The sequence below is a fragment of the Protomyctophum bolini genome (genome assembly GCF_963924005.1).
Source record: "Protomyctophum bolini genome assembly, chromosome: 1".
NCBI lineage: Eukaryota > Metazoa > Chordata > Actinopteri > Myctophiformes > Myctophidae > Protomyctophum > Protomyctophum bolini.
Window position 1 is genome coordinate 11,257,353 of NC_137862.1, and position 20,431 is coordinate 11,277,783.

Below are 20,431 nucleotides of genomic sequence, written 5' to 3' on the forward strand. Positions count from 1 at the left end.
ATCTCTTTTGGTTTAGCGAAGGGTCAATTGAGGATCTACCTTTAGTATTGTGCCTCAAATACTGGTGTTTTTGATTGATTGATTGATTGATTGATTGATTGAGCACAAGTCAATACAAAAACTGCTACTTTGAGGACGAAGCACTATAAGACTTATTTACATCAGGGTCTTCCATTTTCAATTCATCAGAGTATCATGATCATGACCGTTATTTTATACCAGTGGTTTTCAACCCTTTTCATATCAAGGACCATTATTTATGCAGGACCACCATTTGATGAGATTTATCCTCTCAGACCCAAAATGTAGAATATTTTGTTGTCGTCGGATAAGATTGTGTCCACAATTCCATGCCGTATTGATATGGTGATCAATCTCTAATTGTGTAGACTTCTTGTAAATTAAGTAATGCAGACGTTTAACAATGATTTAACTCTTGAGAGCGAAAAATGAAACCAAATCCATTTGGTTTCATTTTACGCTCTCAAGAGTTAAAGATAAGGGTCCATTTGGTTATCAACTCTCCATCATTTAGCTGGGGACCACTTGGAACCTTCTCAAGGACCACTGGTGGTCCCCGGACCACTGGTTGAAAATCACTGTTCTATACCATTGCTAGTACACGTCATGTGACATTCTACCATATATTGTGCCTCCCAGATGCCCGTGGTGGTTACTGCTATGCCAGCCTGCTGAACGGACGCTGTGCCAACCATAATAATAATAACATATATTGTGCCTCCCAGATGCCCGTGGTGGTTACTGCTATGCCAGCCTGCTGAACGGACGCTGTGCCAACCATAATAATAATAATAATAATAATAATAACATATATTGTGCCTCCCAGATGCCCGTGGTGGTTACTGCTATGCCAGCCTGCTGAACGGACGCTGTGCCAACCATAATAATAATAACATATATTGTGCCTCCCAGATGCCCGTGGCGGTTACTGCTATGCCAGCCTGCTGAACGGACGCTGTGCCAACCATAATAATAATAATAATAATAATAATAACATATATTGTGCCTCCCAGATGCCCGTGGTGGTTACTGCTATTCCAGCCTGCTGAACGGACGCTGTGCCAACCAGAACTCCCAGCTGCTGTCCAAGATGCAGTGCTGCTGTGACAGCGGCCGCTGCTGGTCAGACGGCGGCACCCCTGAGATGTGCCCCATCCGCGGAACAGGTGGGAGAAGTGAAGTCACACCCACACGGCACAGATCAAGTCTGTATAGGTTTCTCATGTACTGTACAGTATACACATGCGCGTGAGTGTGTTTCCCAAACACCAGTGTTGATTTTGACAGTACATTTTGATTTAGTTTTAGTCACACTTTGGTCATCTGAAACATTTTAGATTTAGTCTTTTAGTCGGGCGTTGGTGGCGTCGTAATGCCTGACTTTACATGCATGCTGAAAATAGTCGATCTACAATGTCACAACGTGTCGCAGCGTATTTTCAACCTAGAACAACCAAGTGTCAATATATTTAGTCTTAGTCCAATGCTGTGTTCTCACAGGAAGATTCAAACATTACAGTTCCTTTCATTTTCAATGGAAGCCAGCAATGTGAAGCTACAAAGCAAATCCGACGTTTGTAGGTGCTACAAAAATGTGCTGTGAATCTTTGTATTTTTGTTGTATCTACTCGTGTGAACGCAGAATTAGTGACTTGGTTTTTATCTCGTTTTCATCTGTGGAAAAAAAAAAAACAAACGACGAAACATTTTTCATCGTAGTTTTAATGGAAATCAACTCTGCCACTTTCCACTCTGTCTGCAGAGGAGTACCAGAAGATATGTCTCCAGATTCCTGGTCAGGGCCCTGGGGGCGTTGGGCCTGGGGGCGTTGGGCCTGGGGGTGTGGGCCCTCATGGGGGCGTGGGCCCTCATGGGGGCGTGGGCCCTGGGGGCGTGGGCCCTCAGTTTCCTGGGATCTACCCAGGTGTATATCCTGGTCAGACCCCCGGACAAGGTCCCGGACCCTACCCGGGCCAAGGGAACGGCCAAGGTCCCGGCCAAGGTCATGGCCAGTACCCGTGGCCAATACAGCCGCTTCCTGGACCAGGTATGTTGCTTCACCATGTTGTCTCATGTCTGCAAAAACATTTAAACACTTTACTTCAATAGTTCATTATTAAGCATCAGATTGTATTATAAGCACAGTACTACCCATTTTGACCTGGGAACGATTCTGCAAATGTCTTCTAAAACCTGACTGTTTTCTTGAAAAAGCAGTTTTTCTATGTCAGTCGTTCTCAAACACTTTCATGTCACTTTTCACGATTCTTCAAAAATAGCAGACCTACAAGCTATTTTTCAATAGCTAAAGCATAACGTGATGTCTTAATGAAATATTATGAGACCAGTATGTGGGTCTTGACGCTGTCATTATAAGAAATGTTAGATTAGTTAACAGACAGAGGTTTAATGTCAATCAAATCTAAAACATTTAATTTAAATCGAGTGTCCAGCTTGCCAAAATGTGTTCAGAAGAACGATTAGATGTTTCACATTTGCACCTTGTTAGAATATTGAGCTAAACATTGAAGCGCATGTTGAGAATATTCAAATGTTGTGGTCTTATAGATTTCTTTACACACATACGTGTGTGACATGGGTGCAGTACGTAGTTCAGAATAGTCATTGGTCCGACAAACGACAAACCACCTCAAACCCACCTGTGCATTGTAACCTAACCGTAACCGCAAGCACGGGAGCAGCGCATGTCCGACATTTTTGCCAGCTAGTGGTGCTCAATGGCAGTCGGTCAGACTGTCTGTCATGCACTTTGGGCTCTGGCTGAATGGCATTGAGTGCATATTATGTTCCCTGGAGGATGAACGGTGAACCCAATATTGCTGACCCTCATGGCCTTTCCTCTAATCTAGCACAACTGAACTGCACAACCCATAGACAAAATCTTCCAGTTGCACAGTAAATCTCAATATCTAATGGGTAGATTGTCATGAAACAAAATTCACTCTGCAAAGATTAACCCTGCTTCCTTTAGCCCTTAGGTCAAATGTCCCACTCACTCTCAAAATCTAATTGGCAGATTTACCATGAAACGGCGTTATCTTAAACTCTAATGGGAAGATTACCATGAAACTAAGTTATTTCAAAATGTAATGGGAAGATTACCATGAAACTCAACGCTTAATGCGTCATCCTCCTACATATCTTCTGACCCCATTGCTTTTCCTTTAGAAGTTTAGCACAACGTTGAGGCACCATTTCCAGTTGAGTAATGCATAACTTTCTCGGAGTAACAAGCCCAACACTAATGAGCGTGAGTAGTACAGATTCTAAGGGCTATAGCTACTTTAAAAATATATATATTTCATTGTCTTCTATTATAGTTACAATTTAGGCATTTAGCAGATGCTCTTATCCAGAGCGAGATCAGAACCCTTGTCAACATGCTACTAAGTCAGGCCAATTTAAAATAATCATATTTATGAGATATTATGTTACACATACTGTAGTAGAATTACTTCCAGAGTTCTTGACAAGTTACAAATAATGCTATTATAAATACACATACACAATACACACGGAAACAAAAATAAAACAATGGTCCATAAATACATGACTTGTAATAACCTCATTACCATAATTATTCCAGGTTCAAGATATCATCTTTTGGTTTAAATGTCTTATGACAAAAATATATATATTATGGCGCAATCATGAAGCTTATAATACTACACATATTATGAGCTCTTCTAATACTCTTCTAATACAATCATGATGCCTTATACAGTCTGTCTGTCTGTCTGTCTGTCTGTCTGTCTGTCTGTCTGTCTGTCTGTCTGTCTGTCTGTCTGTCTGTCTGTCTGTCTGTCTGTCTGTCTGTCTGTCTGATATTGTGTGCATATTTAAGTATTGCTTTGTTTCTGATCCAAGCACTTCATGTCCGTCCATATCTTTGCCAGGACCTAGTATAATTCAGACCCAGAACATCACCAACATGTGCCAGGCCTACCGCAATCTGTGCCTGAACGGGAGGTGTGTCCCTACGCCTGGGAGTGGCTACATCTGCGAGTGCAACATGGGCTTTAAGGTTGACGTCAGGGGCGAGTGCATCGGTGAGTGGAGGAGCTAATTATTTAACAAATGTCATTCTCAAATGAACGATGCACGAGGAGGAATTATGTACTGTACTGTGTTTCCTCTTACAGACGATGATGAGTGTGGCAGGAACCCGTGTGCTCACGGAGAGTGCATCAACACACCTGGGTCATACATCTGTCAGTGTCCGCCTGGATTTCAAACCACTGCCACAAGAACAGAGTGCCGAGGTCAGTACATGCCTTGCATGGTTTCTTCCGCCATCGCTGTATGAATGTGTGTGTGAATGGGTGAATGTAATGCACAATCTATGTAAAGCGCCTTGGATAAAGTCGCTATATAAATTTACCATTTACACACACACACACACACACACACACACACACACACTCAAAGAAAGCGGATGTTAGACGGTACTTCTCATGTGTGCTACTCAGATCTGGACGAGTGTGTCGCTAATGGTCGCATCTGCAACAATGGCCGCTGTGTGAATACCGAGGGCAGCTTCCACTGTGTCTGCAACGCTGGGTTCGAGATCTCCACAGATGGCAAGAATTGTCAAGGTCTGTTTAATCTGTGTGTCAAGTAATGACGTAGTGCAGAGTCGCATTTCTAGGATGGTTACCGTAAGTTGGCTAAGAAATGAGGCCTTTAATAAGTTAACACTGGAGAGATGTTGGTTAGAAATCCATGCCAACACGAGGCATGTTTCATTGCAGAAGTGGAACGAGTGAAGTACTGTATTTGAGCCAAATGAAAATTGATCAATCTGTTTCTGTTCATCCCCGTTCAGACCTGGACGAATGTCTGATCAGGAACATGTGCCTGAACGGGTTGTGCATCAACGAAGATGGGAGCTTCAAATGCATATGTAAACCTGGCTTCCTGTTGGACGCCAGTGGACGCATGTGTGTAGGTGAGTTTGTGTTAGTGGTGCCACAGCCACAAACATTCCACTGATTGCAGTATACGTTTGTTGTATACTTTATAGCATACACTGTATTATCTGCATTCATTAAACGTGACACGGGCAAAATGTTTGCAAGTCAGATTGTTTTGACCAGCGTGTTAAACCATTCTGACCTGAGATCAGATTCTAAAAATGTCTTCCACATCCTGACAGTTTTCTGAAAAAGCTATGTTTCTATGTCAGTCGTTCTTTGATTTTTCAAAAATAGCAGACCTACAAGCTCGTAGCGTGCCACTCTGTGGCGCGCTATGAGCTTGTAGATCTGCTATTTTTCAATAGCTAAAGCATAGCATGATGCTAACACCAAAAGGGGTTCCCGCCGAAAATGTGTTAAACCAGGCTGGGAGGCGGCTACTTTGCTGGCGTGTTTGTGTTTCTATTATGTGCTCCTTAGCGCACGGAGCAAAAATCCCCCTAAAAGCCCTGGAAAAATCCCCAAGCATCCTGGCAGGCCAGCTGGACATGTGGGGAATGGGGGCCCAGCTTCTCTGAGAGGCACCACCAGACACCCCGCCCTGAACCTCCTTGTCGGTATAGAAACTAACGAGGATTTGCCCTGCCCTTGAAGTTAAAGCAGCATATTAACTGACTAGCGTATCGCAAGACACAACGATTCCCCAAGACAAATCTCTCTTTTACGTACGCACACGCAGGCACGCATGTGCGCACGCACACTTGCACGCACGCACGCACACACACACACACACACACACACACACACACACACACACACATACACACACTAACAACCAAAATGTTTAATGGAAAGTTTTTATATGGACTTTATTGTACCAAATATGGAACTATTTTAGGGGCCATATGGAATTTTTCAGCCTCTACCCTTTTGGTCCCATATACTGTAGAAACTGCAAATGTAGAACAACAGAAAACTACTGTAATTTGTGTAATCGTCTGAACCACTCATGAACCACGTACACTAGCCACCGATAAACCACTTGGTTGCATTATGGTGACGGTACAATAAAGTAACATGTAGCCCCAATGATCATTTTGTACCATGTGAATTCATAGATTCAGACATCAGACCTAAAAAATAAGACTGACCTGGCTAAATCACGACTGAATAAATAAATAGAAGGAAATTGACTGGGCACACATGGTGCTGACATAGGCAGTCATTAATGACATGTGTAGTCTACAGAGGCCCTGACTTCTTCTCCTTCTACAGCTGAGATAAATCTCTTATTGCCTTCCAACGCACCCAGACATAACACACACACACGCACGCACACACGCACGCACACACACACACACACACACACACACACACACACACACACACACACACACACACACACACACACACACACACACACACACACACACACACACCATGTCTTGATACCTCTCATTACAATAGTTGTTGTAACACACAAACCCTGTTTTCTTAACTGAGGTCATTGAGGGATTCGCTATTGCAGTCTTGGCTGTACTTTCTAAATATCTCTCAGCACATCACCAACCACCACATTAGCAAGTACTGGAAATCGATTAATAGCGAGGATATAGCAATTCCAATTTTCTACAAATTAACACGATTTCACTAGACTTACTCAACAGACTTATAGTTATTGTGCAACAGCAATTAGCATATTGGAGACATGTTGCTAAGCGGTGTTGCGCTGCTCCGTCACCCCAGGCTCCTAATGTTGTCTTTTGTCTCCATTTCTACCAGACATTGATGAATGCGAGACCGCCGGCATGTGTATGAACGGCCGCTGCGTCAACACAGAGGGCTCCTTCCGCTGTGAGTGTATGCCTGGACTGGCCGTGGGGCTGGACGGTCGCGTCTGTGTTGGTGAGTAACGGTCCCATGCGCGCAAAGCACTCAACCGATGATTTGTTAACTTGAGCACGTCACATTTCGGGAGAAGAGCAAATCACACATTCACCAATAAAATATGCCAGACGAAACGCCAATGAGCGTGGCTTAGATATAATGATGTTCAGGCCGTTTCCAGACCCCCAGACAGGCCCTGAGATTTGTTTATACCCATTATTTCCAACATTCTCGTGTTCCCCCATGACATTTCTTTGTGCATTGTGCAGGAAGTGTTGAAACTCTGTTCCCCTCTTGTGTTTGGGTGAGTTTTGTTCATGGTGATATCAGCGCAGGAGAATGCTCCAACTCCCTGGATTTTCTGGAGAGAGAACAACTGTTTTTTCCCCCCTTTTCCCCCAGTGTTGTTGTTTGTTTGGAGACAGTGACTCATGCCTTTCTCTCTCTCTCTCTCTCTCTCTCTCTCTCTGTCTGTCTTTCTCCCTTCTCCCCTGTTCTCTCTTTTCTCTCTGCCCCGTCTGAAAACAGACACACATATGCGCAGCTCTTGTTATGGTGGGTACAAGCGGGGACAGTGTGTGAGACCTTTATTTGGCGCCGTGACCAAGTCCGAGTGCTGCTGTGCCAGTACGGAATATGCCTTCGGAGAACCCTGCCAGCCCTGCCCCATGAAAACTTCTGGTACGGTATATCACTCCACCCTTGGCAGTTGTGTAAATCACCCCTAATACACACACACACACACAGACACACACACACACACACACACACACACGCACGCACATATGCACACTCGCACATAGCGGTTTCCTACTACACTTGTGAAGATGTCTAAGGACCAACCTTTTATTAAAAATGACATTTTTATTTAAACTGCCCAACCTTACCCCAAACCTAAACCTAACCACATCCTATCCCAATCCAAACCCTAATCATAACCTTAATCGCAGCCAGACCAGACAATATACATAACCTTAACCCCTCACCCTAACCCTAAACCTAACCCTTAAATAGCTATTCCTAACTCTAACTCCAAAACCGAATTTCTTCCCAAATTATAACCCTAAATAAAAATATATATTTCTTAACCATAAAAATAGGCTTTTTCTCTTGGAAGAACAGAAGTTCCTCACAATTTGTCAAGATTAACTCGTATAGTTCTCGTATAGTAAGACCTATGTACGTACACACATGCACGCACACACACACGCGCGCGCGCGCGCGCGCGCGCACACACACAGACAGACATTAGCCAGTCACTTCTCATTAGTCCTACCAATTAAAGTCTCCATATCAAAAGACTCTGGTACTCTCACCACATTAAGGCGACCAGTTTATATACATCCAGGCTAAATGAGAAAGCACGGAAATGGATAATAACATGGTATTAAATGTCTTGCTTTGAGATTTCTTTGGATTTTGGCAAATGTGATATTTTCTCAAACACTATTATTTCATTTTGGTTTTTTATTAACCCTGCTGTGTGTGTGTGTGTGTGTTTGTCTTACAGCTGAGTTCCTGGGCCTGTGCCCTAATGACCTTGGCACAACTAGTGACAACAGAGGTACCGTGTGTGTGTGTGTGTGTGTGTGTGTGTGTGTGTGTGTGTGTGTGTGTGTGTGTGTGTGTGTGTGTGTGTGTGTGTGTGTGTGTGTGTGTGTGTGTGTGTGTGTGTGTGAAAGTTAAACTAATATTAATGTTATAGGATTTTACCGTGAATGCACATGAACACTGTATATGGTTGTGTGCCAGCGTGAGCTTTTTTATGCGGTTTTCCAGGGTGTGGTGATAGATTTACTCTGATATCTATAAGCCTTGTGTTCTTTCTCCTCAGACATTAACGAGTGCGCCTTGGACCCTGACATCTGCCAGAATGGACAGTGTGAGAACATGCTGAGGACGTATAAATGCAATTGCAACGAAGGCTTCGAGGTCGACACCTCTGGCAAGAACTGTGAAGGTACGTTACCCAGAAACTTATTATGGGTACCTTTTTTTTGGTTTCCTTCATTTTGTTTTAAATTTTTATTATTTCAAAACATTTTCAAAAAACATCCCCAAAAAAAGCAAAAATCAACTTTCATGATTTAAAAACAAAAATCAATTATTAGTTTTTTCAGTAATTTCATGGAGAAATCAAAGAGATTCCCTGAATAAGATGTATGAGAAGTTGTGAAAATAGCAATATCTACAAACTCGCAACGCGGCGCAAAGCGACACATTGTGTATACGTGCTTCATGTAGATTTCCAGTAGTTTGGGTCCCGGGCAAACGTCTAATTTCTCTTTCTGGGTCATGAGCTAATCAGTTAGGGAACCACTGCCGGATTCACCTCCGTCACGAATGTGTTACTGTATGCAGGCTTGATAACACAAAGCCACTGTATTCACCTCCATCACGAATGTGTTATGCAGGCTTGATAACACAAAGCCACTGTACTGAAAGTCCTCACATACGTCTTCTTCCATCAGACATTGATGAATGCCTGGTCAACAGGCTGCTGTGTGACAACGGCCACTGCCGGAACACGCCGGGAAGCTTCACCTGCCACTGTGGCACCGGGTTCCGCTTCGACTCCGAGACCAACGTCTGTGAAGGTCTGAGGGTCACAGATACGCTCCGTCTCACTGTAACATTATTGCTTCACATTCTGTTATGATTAAGCCAACAATACCTGCTTGTTTTATTATGCATTAGATGCCTGGTAACTTATATGAATGCTGTAATCCGTCTGTCGTCTTCCGCAGACATCAACGAGTGCGAGTCGAGTCCGTGTTTGAACGGGGAGTGCAGGAACAGTGCCGGGTCATATGTGTGTCTTTGTTCGACGGGCAGTACGCTGGACGCTTCAGGGCTGCAGTGTATAGGTAAGCAAGTATTGATTGTTTGCGTACAGTCAGATTTATTTTGAACCTCTTACCTGCTGGTTCTGCAACTCACTAGATTTAAACTATATTGGCCTCAATGGCAGTGCTCTATTTTGGTTCAGAATATATTTTAACTGACTGGTCTCACTTTGTTCTCCATAATGACTGTTCATCAGTTTTCAATTTGCATGTTAAAGCCCTAACTACACCAAAGGGTCACCATACAACTCCTTGGGTCCAAACGGTTGCAAGGAGTTAACGCTAAAATGGTCTTGACCCTTTGGTGTGGTTTGGGCCATTGAATTCCATGCGTTGAATCACTAGGGTCAACGTGGGTCACCGTGGGTCAACGTGCAACAAGACATACGTATCACACCGCAGGGACAACGCTAAAACCGTCTCTTGACCCTTTGGTGTGGTTAGGGCTTTACATGTTATTGTTTTTTTTACTCAGGCGTTATAAACTAGGTTTCCATTTCTATGCAGATGATACTGAGATTTAAATATCCATTAACCCCGATACACGTGTCATCAGCTGGTGGAGCTGGAACAATGTCTTTCAGAATTAAACTGTCTACGTGGCTCTGTGTGCAGTTCAGTTAGTATAGGGTTAATGCCGTGAGTCGGACCAACGCGCCATTGGAATAATGCGCCAGACTACTGACACGGTGAAAATGAATCAATGGATGTCATAAAACCTTTTACTGTTAAATTCTGAAAAAAATATAATGTTAGTTCTTGGATCAGAGCGGATAAGAGACCAATCAGTAATCTTACTCTAAATCTAGCTGGTTCCACGATTTCACAAAGCCCTATACTGTTCTAAATCTCAGTGTCCTATTCAACCCAAATCTCTCTTTTAAGAACCACATCAACGACATTACAGAGACTGCTTTTGTCTCATCTCTGCACTGTGACACTCTTCTCTCTAGAATCCCTAAATTGATCACCAACTAATATTACCCATGACAAGAAAATCTGATCATATCACCCCTGTGTTACACATGGCTCCTTATACAGTACACACAAACAGCAGTAGGTAGCAGAGTTTTTGATTGATTGCAAAATGTACAGTTATACATTATAAGCACAACACAAAAAGTCACGAGGGCTTGTTTCCATTGTGGGTCTATGTATTCAATTCATCAAGACATACAATACTATACAAAAATAACCAATACTAGGGGCAGTAACAGTATATTTACATATTTCTTTTGGCAAGCTACTGTAGAAGACTTGTCGAGGTCCAGTTGCAAATTGCAGACAATTTCACTTTTATGGTGGTTTTGAAGGAGGATAGGGAGTCGCAGTTTCTGATGGTTGGTGGTAGGGCATTCAAAGTTTTGGTGGCATAATGAATTCATCCCCATGTTTGTGACGAATCTGGGAGGAATGAGATCAGCTCACTCTGGTGTTGTGCCTCAGTGCCTGAGGGCGTTTCTCATTATTTTGAAGTACCGGTAGTTTGACAGGTACATGGGCACACAGAAAACCAGGCCCATTTCAAGTTGCTGTACTCTACCCCTACCCTGAGTCATCAGGGTCTAGCTGATAGTGTGTGTGTGTGTGTGTGTGTGTGTGTGTGTGTGTGTGTGTGTGTGTGTGTGTGTGTGTGTGTGTGTGTGTGTGTGTGTGTGTGTGTGTGTGTGTGTGTGTGTGTGTGTGTGTGTGTGTGTGTGTGTGTGTGTGTGTGTGTGTGTGTGTGTGTGTGTGTGTGTGTGTGTGTGTGTGTGTGTGTGTGTGTGTGTGTGTGTGTGTGTGATATGCACTGTATATTCCACTACGTTTTTTTTATTTATTAATGCTTTGTTTGTACAGCCCTTTGGGACTTGTTTTGTAATATAAGGCTATAATAGAATTTGACTTCTCTTCATCCATTTAAAAAACAAAACAACAGAGACCAGTAAGGGTACCTGTTGGCTGAAGATAGTGAATGACCGCTGTGAGGTCAACATCAATGGCGCCACCTTAAAGTCTCACTGCTGCTCTACTCTGGGCGAGGCCTGGGGCAGTCCGTGTTCCCGATGCGAACGAGGTGAGTCAAGCATTTTCCAATACGATATTACGTATTACACATTTTGTGGCACGGGCCCTTTTTCCTTAATTTGGGGATTTAGTATTGTGTGAGAGGTGTGGCCCCGTAAAATGTGTTATCTTGTGCCACAGCCTAAGTCCCTAAAAACCTCCATTACCCCTTACATTATGCATAGGTGTGGTTTGGGCGAGATCCATTATCCATTTAACATTATGCCCAGTGATTTACACTAAGAGCGACACACGTTGCTGCCTTGAAATATAGCCTATTTATATTTGATACAGCGGTCGGGTTGTTTTGTGTCCAGTAGCTCCAACACAGCCCTCACTCGTGCAAATCTAATAACTTCTTTGACTAGACAATTAAACACAATAAGCACAAGGAATTGACACTGCTGATTATAGTGAAATTCCAATCACAGAGATTTGTGGAGGATTAAGAACGAGAACGAGACCTCTGAGCTGTGAATGTTGTGCAACATGACTCAAGCCGAGGCAGCTCCAACTCAGGTCTCACCGTCTCAGAGTCAGGAGCGCATTCTTTTATCAAACAGAATTCGCATTAGGGGTGGTTTGAAGAGGCACTTTCCAACGTTTCCATTGTCCTAAACCTGTGTGCATAAGATAGCAAATAATAGGGAAAGCGCATCAACACGCCTACAGACTCACCTCCCCCCGCACATATAGGAGTCGGCAAAATGAATAGTGGGTTGTGTGGCCGCAAGATAACGTTTACGCATAGGGTAAGCTACTAAATGTGTAATTCACAGAAAATGTTTATTACTTGAGGATAAAGCATGGCATAAGATGGAGCCCATCATCTCTGCTGGGCGGAAACCTCTCATCTCCATATTTTAACTTTTTGTGTTTTTTCCAAAATGAACGCCCTGCTTGATCAACTACACTACAGCGTCAAACAAAAGCATCAAAAGTAGCAGATCTACAAGCTCGAAATATGGCATTTTGAATTTAAATCCTGAAAAGCCGTTTTGGAGAGTACACTTTCGGGTCTGACTCAGTACTGACTGCATGCTTTCCTTTCCAGATCCATTCTGCGGTAAGGGATATGCCCGAGTCAAAGGGAACGTGTGTGAAGGTAAGGCCTGCCATATTGTTGACTAAAATTATTGTAATTTGTTTATTTAAAAGGATCCCCATGACAGTCTTCCTCGGGTCCAAACCTACTACATACAGTACATAACCCGTTACATAAATAAATGGTAAATTGCATTAATTTACAATTCATTACATAATTTATACGCTACAGGAATATAAAACATTGCAAAAGCTTCTTCTTTTTCTTTTTTTACTTTCATATACACTGAGAGTGACACTATCATATCAATAGATATATCTGGAAAATCATAAAAGAGGATTTATTTTTTATTAGCCGGATGTTAACTAGTAAATTATTCAAATTTCGCACGACTCTGTAGCGTCTCTGTGATTAAGTGAAATCCTGTATTGAAGCCTATGTGGGATTGATGGGGAAATGTTTGTGCTTCCTACCATTAGATGTGGATGAGTGTGAGGTGTTCCCTATGGTGTGTGTCAACGGGAAGTGCGTCAACACACAAGGATCCTTCATCTGCCAGTGCCCTCCTGGCATGACCGTCGATGCCAGTGGCAGGACATGCATTGGTGTGTATTGTGTGTGTATTACTTGTGTTTTTGTGTGTGTATTACTTATGTTTTTGTGTATGTATTTGTGTGTGGGTTGAATCGAATTGAAAGGGTTTTAATTTGTTACAATAACATGGTTAAATATTTGGTTAAATACTTTGCATAAACAGAGGTGACAGCAAAAAGGTGTAGGCTGAAGCCGAAGCGTATTATACCTACGCTTATTTAAGAGAAACTAAGTTACAGACAAAACAAAACAGAGAAGAAAATCTAAAAAAGTTCTACAAAATGAAAACAATGTGTGACACTGGTATGAAAATTGACAACACGTCTCTGTCTGTACTGTGTGTGTGTGTGTGTGTGTGTGTGTGTGTGTGTGTGTGTGTGTGTGTGTGTGCGTGTGACCTGCAGACCTGCGCACAGAGCACTGTTACTTGACCCACGAGGACGAGCGTTGCGGGGCTCCCATCCCAGGGAAGCACCGTGTGGACGCCTGCTGCTGCTCAGTGGGGGTGGCCTGGGGGCCAGAATGTGATGAGTGTCCAGAGAAGGGTTCTCAGGACTATTCCCAGCTGTGTCCCAGAGGCCCCGGCTTCTCACACCGAGGAGACTTCATCAACGGCAGGCCCTTCCTCAAAGGTATATAGGACAACTCGGAAGTCCCGGCGAGTCAGTCACGGTCATGCCACGGTGGTGCACTCGACATTACTGACAGTCATTTTCAAAAGCATAGCTTAGTTTGTTTGATGGTTAAGGAAGCCACTGAATTCTCTTCAGTTCAGTACAATATGAAAATCAATTTGAAGAAAACTCTCTTCATTATACACAGTGCTACTACTGCTACTCCATAGAAGCACTATAAGGTAAGTTCTACTGTATAAGATGATGCTATAAATGGTCTTCTGTGGTCTCTCTCTCTCTCTCTCCAGATATAAATGAGTGTAGGATGATCAACAGCCTGTGCTCCAATGGGAGGTGCAGGAACACCATCGGAAGCTTCCGTTGCCGCTGCGACAACGGCTACGCTCTGGACTCGGACGAGAGGAACTGCACTGGTGAGTGCAGCGCGTGAACCTTGACCCTCCCAACATAAATATAACATTCAAAGCACCAGTGCTCGACATAAAGGATCCATACACTACAGTACTTTTAATTGACGGTTTAGCTGTGGCCCGTGCCATAGGGTAGATGTAGGTGAAATACCGCAAAGGCTCAGACACTGAACTTGAATCTAGAACGGTTAAGGGGTCAGAACTTTATCTATTACTGATATGTTGCAGACCTGCTGAAATGTAGTCACTAGCTCCTGCCAGCAAAGCTCAACGAACATAGATATCATATCACAGAGAGCTCCACTGTATCTCTACAAGTCTAGCCGTTTCCCCATCAATCCCTCACCCTGAATCCCACTGCCAACGCTAATTACAGTAAAGTGGTGTAAAGCCTTTTCCTGCATTCAACTCATTCGCTCTAATGGCAGTCTGGCTACAGGGGGCTTGTTGGAGCTGGTCCCTGTAGGCTGGTTAAATACATCGCTGTTGTGTTTAAGTATATATACTGTAAGCACACACACACACACACACACACACACACACACACACACACACACACACTGTACACTCACACACACACACACACACACACACAGACTTAACCTCCTAACGAAAATGGTAGCAGTATAGGTCAGATGAGAAGCATTCCATCACATTGTTACTTTTCCCCCTGGCAGATATCGATGAGTGTCGCATCTCCCCGGACCTGTGTGGACAAGGCCTGTGTGTCAACACGGCGGGAGACTTCGGGTGCGAGTGCTTCGAAGGATATGAGAGTGGCTTCATGATGATGAAGAACTGTATGGGTAAGAGCGCTGAATCCTCACACGCTTTCAAGACACTCCGATATACACACACGCTGCAGGTACACAACAAGTCCTGTCACCGATTCTACCAGGTCGCTCCGCTATGACGCTTAACCAGAGATGGAACGGCTCACATGAAATCATATTTAGTCTGCGAGGAACTGAAGGGGGGAAACTTGATCTGCATAACAACTCTCTCTCTCACACCCTGTTTAAAGGGGCAGCATCTGAGCACGGAGGAGTGTGCCAACCCTATAAAAGATTCTCTAAGTGTAGGGGAGCTTTGCCACAAGGTCCCAGCCCCAAGGTCCCAGCCCAGCCATCTCACCCCTCCGTCTGGGGGCCGGTGGCTCTGGTTGAAGTACCGAGGCCAACAGCACCATGCCTGTAACACACTGTTTGGAAGACTGATGTAATCTGAAATCTGTGGGCTTTGTGTATATATGAGAGACAAAGTGAGAGAGAGGGAAAAGTAAAAAAGAGACGCACGCATGCACACATGCACAACACACACACACACACACACACACACACACACACACACACACACACACACACACACACACACACACACGCGCGCGCGCGCATGCTCGTGCGAGAGAATGTATAAAAGAACAACTGAGATTTAGATGTGAGACACAGAGAAAGAGAGAGTTTCACAGTTTCATTGTGAATAGGCTAACTGTCTTTATTAGAAGCCCTGTGGGGCATTGAGCCTTTGCAGAGCGAACCCCTCAGCGCCGCAGAAACACTCGATGACGTTTTAAAGATAACTGTTCTTTATTACATACTTGACTCACATATACAACAGAGCCCATTCAGCTGCCCTGTGAAATTAGCTTGACATGCAATTATGATTCTGAATGTTCTGCCATCTGTTTGAAGTATTTTTTGTTGTTGTTTTTTCCCTGTACTGTGTAATGATCCAGGTCTGCCTTTGGTTGAATTCCGGATTAAACTCAAACCAAATGCAATGTCATTAATTTGGTTATTAATTTCCGTTTGTGCGTGCGTGCGTGTGCGTGTGTGTGTGTGTGTGTGTGTGTGTGTGTGTGTGTGTGTGTGTGTGTGTGTGTGTGTGTGCGTGTGCGTGTGCGTGTGTGTATGTGTGTGGCGGCACACGTACATGCGTGCGTGTGTGCGTATGTACCGTATGTGTGTGTGTGTGTGTGTGTGTGCGGCTGTGCGCATGCCGTCACCCTCCCCTCCCAGACATTGACGAGTGTGAGCGGAACCCCCTGCTGTGTCGTGGAGGAGAGTGCTTCAACACGGAGGGCAGTTTCCAGTGCTTGTGTCCCGATGGCCACTCGATCGCTCCCGACGGTTCAGCGTGTCTGGGTGAGTGACGACATCACCAGGAGAGGAGATACATTTTGGACGGTTGGCCCCTCTTCAAGATGTGTCTCCCCTCCCCCCCCGTTTCACTAGGAATCTGTATTGAATAACGTACAGGGAAAGTTTCCGCTCATCACTCTGTTACCCCCGAAAGTTACAAAGAACAAGGAAATGGGCGGGAATTGGAAAGTGGTGTTATTCTGTCACTGGGCAGAGGGCCTGCAGGCCTGTTCCTTGGCAGGACAGCTGAGGATCTTCCCCCTCTGTCTGTGTATGGTTTGGTCTCTGTGTGTGGCCTAGTTTGGACTCTGTACAGTATTAGAGAGAGTGTGTGTGTGTGTGTGTGTGTGTGTGTGTGTGTGTGTGTGTGTGTGTGTGTGTGTGTGTGTGTGTGTGTGTGTTGTTGTGGGTTCTTGTGTTTGGGATGTATACTCTTTGATAGATGGGCTGATAGTGATTGTAGACGTGTGTGCGACTGTGCGTGTGTGTGTGTGCGTGCATGGCTGCATGGCTGCATGGCTGCGTGCGTGCATGTGCGTCTACGGGCGCACATGCACGCACGCAGTGTGTGTGTGTGTCCGGGCTAGTGTGTTTATGTGTAACCTAAGAATAGTCTGACAGAGTCATGATAACAGAAGAAGATGAGGCCCAGATCTTTATAAGGTTCAGTACTTCTGTGATTGGTTTACGGTAATGATATAATTGGTGGTTATTCTCTTCATTTCATTGCCATGATCTAACAAAACATGCAGAAGTGGGCGTCCATGACCTCATGTGGATCAACTACCCATTCCAGACCATTTATTTTCTTCATCACTTGTTCTCGAAATAAAAGCAAAGAAATGGTACTAATCGTCATAATATTGTTGAAAACACCTCTGATTCCAAGTGTTAGAATGATCTAAACATAATATATAAATGCACCATTTTTATCAAATGTAACATTGTAGGCGAACATTTTTCAAAGATTGGAAAACCTTTGCATGACATGACTCCATCGAGCGACTAGCCTAAAGGCCTATTCATACTCCAGTTTCAGGTGGTTAAATGAACGGTGGTTAGTAAAAACAGAGAGATGTGTTTCGGGTGACCAGTGAGTCGCTTATCACAGCAGTGTGACGTCATGTTGTTGTAACCGAAGGTCGCAGTCGACTACCAGTAAGACGCATGGGGGCGAGTAGCGAAAGGGGCGAGGTCGTGTGCACTGGCCATATATGGTAAATGGTGCATTTATCCAAGGCGCTTTACATACAGTAGTATGTACAGTATTACATACAGTAGTATGGGGCTCATTACTATATCGTCGCTACCTCGCGGTACCTCCCTGCCACCGGCTGAATCCGGTGGCAGGGGAGGTACTACAGACTGAATCAATGCTGGCAGTAAATGTGACATCACAGCATTGATTGCATACACCTGGCCTACAGGGCACCGCTCCATGGATTTGTCTATACAGCTCTGCTTTAGCTTATACTTTAATCGCATTGCATTGTGCATTTATTTCTTCCATTTATCTTCTCTTTCACAGACATCAACGAGTGTGACTTGAGCGACAGACTGTGTCGGAACGGCCAATGCATCAACATGATTGGCCGCTACCAGTGTGTGTGTGACACGGGATACAAATCAACCGAGAACAGACTGGAATGTGTTGGTAAATATATGACCTCATCACTCATCGTGTCATTGGCAACATGTTGACCGACTTTTATGGTTCCCGCCATTTGTAACGTATATCCCACTGACTGTTTTGTGACTCTCTCTTCCCTTCTTCCAGACATCGACGAGTGCACCATTGAGAACGGAGGCTGTGAAACGTTCTGTACCAACTCAGAGGGCAGCTATGAGTGCAGCTGCCACAGTGGATATGCCCTCATGCCTGACCTGAGGAGCTGCACGGGTTAGCATTCTGTTCTGTTCTTGTTGTCGGTCAATCTGTCAGTCACTATAATCAAGCCCGATATCACAGCTTTGTAGTTAAATCAAATTAGTACAGTTCTGCACTAATTTGCCTGCTATTGCAGGCAGTGGGCACTCAAGCAGACATTAATTTAACATCAAGGAACTGTAATATGACCAAAACCTTTACTAAATACATGTATGTACTGTATGTACTGTATATATACTGCTTATCCTATATCTTCACTGTCCTTCGTATTCCTTGTTGCCATACAAGAAACCTCAGACAGATCTAACAACTTTCAACCTATTTTGGGCATGTTTTTATAGTTTTACAAGCTCACACACGCATCATGATGTGACACTCCACGTGTCACATCATGATGCGTGTGTGAGCTTGTAAAAACATTTATAACCCATTAAATATATATATATACAATATATAATATGGATATACAAGGTTTATTCATGACCGAGACAATATTTGATTTTTATTCTATCAAGCTGTAGTGACTTTTAACCTGATAAATATCAAGAACCAAAACGAGAATACGAGACAGATTGACAGCATCTTCAGCCTCTGTGGGATTGTTTTATCCACCACATTATTGCTCTTTATCTCGCCTTGGCACAGTGTAATTCTCCTTCTATTGGGTGTTGCTGGCACCATAAAAACGGAAGAATTCGCACACCAAATAGCTCCCGTTTAAAAAGGATTTTTAATTTGCAACAGTGGCAAGGTTTTGAGAACACACACACGCTCTTCCTCCGACTGCACTGGAAGTTACAAAACATCAGTTAGAAAACTATGACCCTGTCCTGATGTGAACCTCACCCTCTAACAGAGCTGTGGTTCCCAAATTATAGTTGTGACCCAAAATGCTCTTTATGTTTTATGTGTTTTGTTTTACCTTTCCTACATAAAAAAAAGAACGGAAATAGTACATCTACAGTACAAGCTCACAGCGTCACAGCGTTGTATGTTGTTTTCACTATTTTTTAAATAGGTTTTTAAGAGATTCATTCATAATGTATTTTTCTTTTTAAGAATGTGTTCCCGGGTGACACCAAATTTCTCTTCTTTTTGGTTCTCAAGCTGACAGAGGTTGGGAACCCACCGTCTAGAGCATTTAAGTTCTGTTGCGCTGCATTGCGTCACACAGCATTGTGTTCTATCAGCCAGACGACCCTGGAATGGCAGCAACCATTTTTCCCCTCTATTCATATTTTGTAGTGGAATGTACATCCTGTATTTGATAGCCAAATGCTAACTTTAGTAATGTGTCCCTTCCTCCCATGCTACCCTCCCTCCCACCCCCAGACATTGATGAGTGTGAGGAGAGCCCGGACATCTGCGATGGGGGCCAGTGCACCAACACACCGGGAACATACCAGTGTCTCTGCTTCGACGGCTTCATGTCGTCTGAGGATATGAAGACCTGCCTGGGTAATGGCCGCATGTTTATCACCACAGTTTAAAAGAAACAACTCTAAACAAAACACTGCGACAATGAGCTTGAAGGCCATCAGACATACAGTACAAGTGTCAGATCCAGTGTGCAAATGTAATTGAGACGGAGTGAGAAATATTCTGGTTTCACTGGAAGGAATGAGAACCTGACGGCACCGATACGAGGGCTGTACACCTGCACACACAACTAACGCACGCACATGCACAAGCACGCACACACACACACACACACACACACACACACACACACACACACACACACACACACACACACACACACTGACATACAGTGTATTGCTGCACAAGTTTCCTTATTTGGTCAGAGTAAACACAACTACTTTAGGCTTCACAGGAAGCCATGTGATTTTCACATTTTTATTATGTTTATTACATTTTTTGCCCACAAAAGCTTCATTTTATATCATCAAATGTTGTTACAGAATTGATCAGTAAAATGTAATGAATTGTTCTGCTTTAACCCATTAGGGGTGGGAAAGCA

At 43.8% G+C, this 20,431-nt stretch overlaps 1 protein-coding gene across 3 annotated transcripts in view; it reads left to right on the plus strand.

Moving 5' to 3' along the window:
• Window positions 1–20,431, plus strand: part of fbn1 (fibrillin 1) — a 79,462-nt gene that overhangs the window by 26,096 nt on the left and 32,935 nt on the right. For 2 of the 3 annotated variants that reach the window (XM_080760061.1, XM_080760060.1), the window contains exons 10-31: window positions 1,035–1,187; window positions 1,784–2,068; window positions 3,939–4,091; window positions 4,185–4,304; window positions 4,512–4,637; window positions 4,868–4,990; window positions 6,741–6,863; window positions 7,374–7,526; window positions 8,356–8,409; window positions 8,680–8,805; window positions 9,317–9,442; window positions 9,593–9,712; window positions 11,610–11,747; window positions 12,792–12,842; window positions 13,262–13,387; window positions 13,781–14,008; window positions 14,299–14,424; window positions 15,099–15,227; window positions 16,440–16,565; window positions 18,091–18,216; window positions 18,340–18,462; window positions 19,783–19,908. In XM_080760061.1, coding sequence (XP_080616187.1) covers window positions 1,035–1,187; window positions 1,784–2,068; window positions 3,939–4,091; window positions 4,185–4,304; window positions 4,512–4,637; window positions 4,868–4,990; window positions 6,741–6,863; window positions 7,374–7,526; window positions 8,356–8,409; window positions 8,680–8,805; window positions 9,317–9,442; window positions 9,593–9,712; window positions 11,610–11,747; window positions 12,792–12,842; window positions 13,262–13,387; window positions 13,781–14,008; window positions 14,299–14,424; window positions 15,099–15,227; window positions 16,440–16,565; window positions 18,091–18,216; window positions 18,340–18,462; window positions 19,783–19,908 — 2,961 coding nt within the window. Of the gene's footprint in view, window positions 1–1,034; window positions 1,188–1,783; window positions 2,069–3,938; window positions 4,092–4,184; window positions 4,305–4,511; window positions 4,638–4,867; window positions 4,991–5,596; window positions 5,684–6,740; window positions 6,864–7,373; window positions 7,527–8,355; window positions 8,410–8,679; window positions 8,806–9,316; window positions 9,443–9,592; window positions 9,713–11,609; window positions 11,748–12,791; window positions 12,843–13,261; window positions 13,388–13,780; window positions 14,009–14,298; window positions 14,425–15,098; window positions 15,228–16,439; window positions 16,566–18,090; window positions 18,217–18,339; window positions 18,463–19,782; window positions 19,909–20,431 lie in introns of those variants that run through there. The other variant, XM_080760062.1, reaches the window with a different exon arrangement.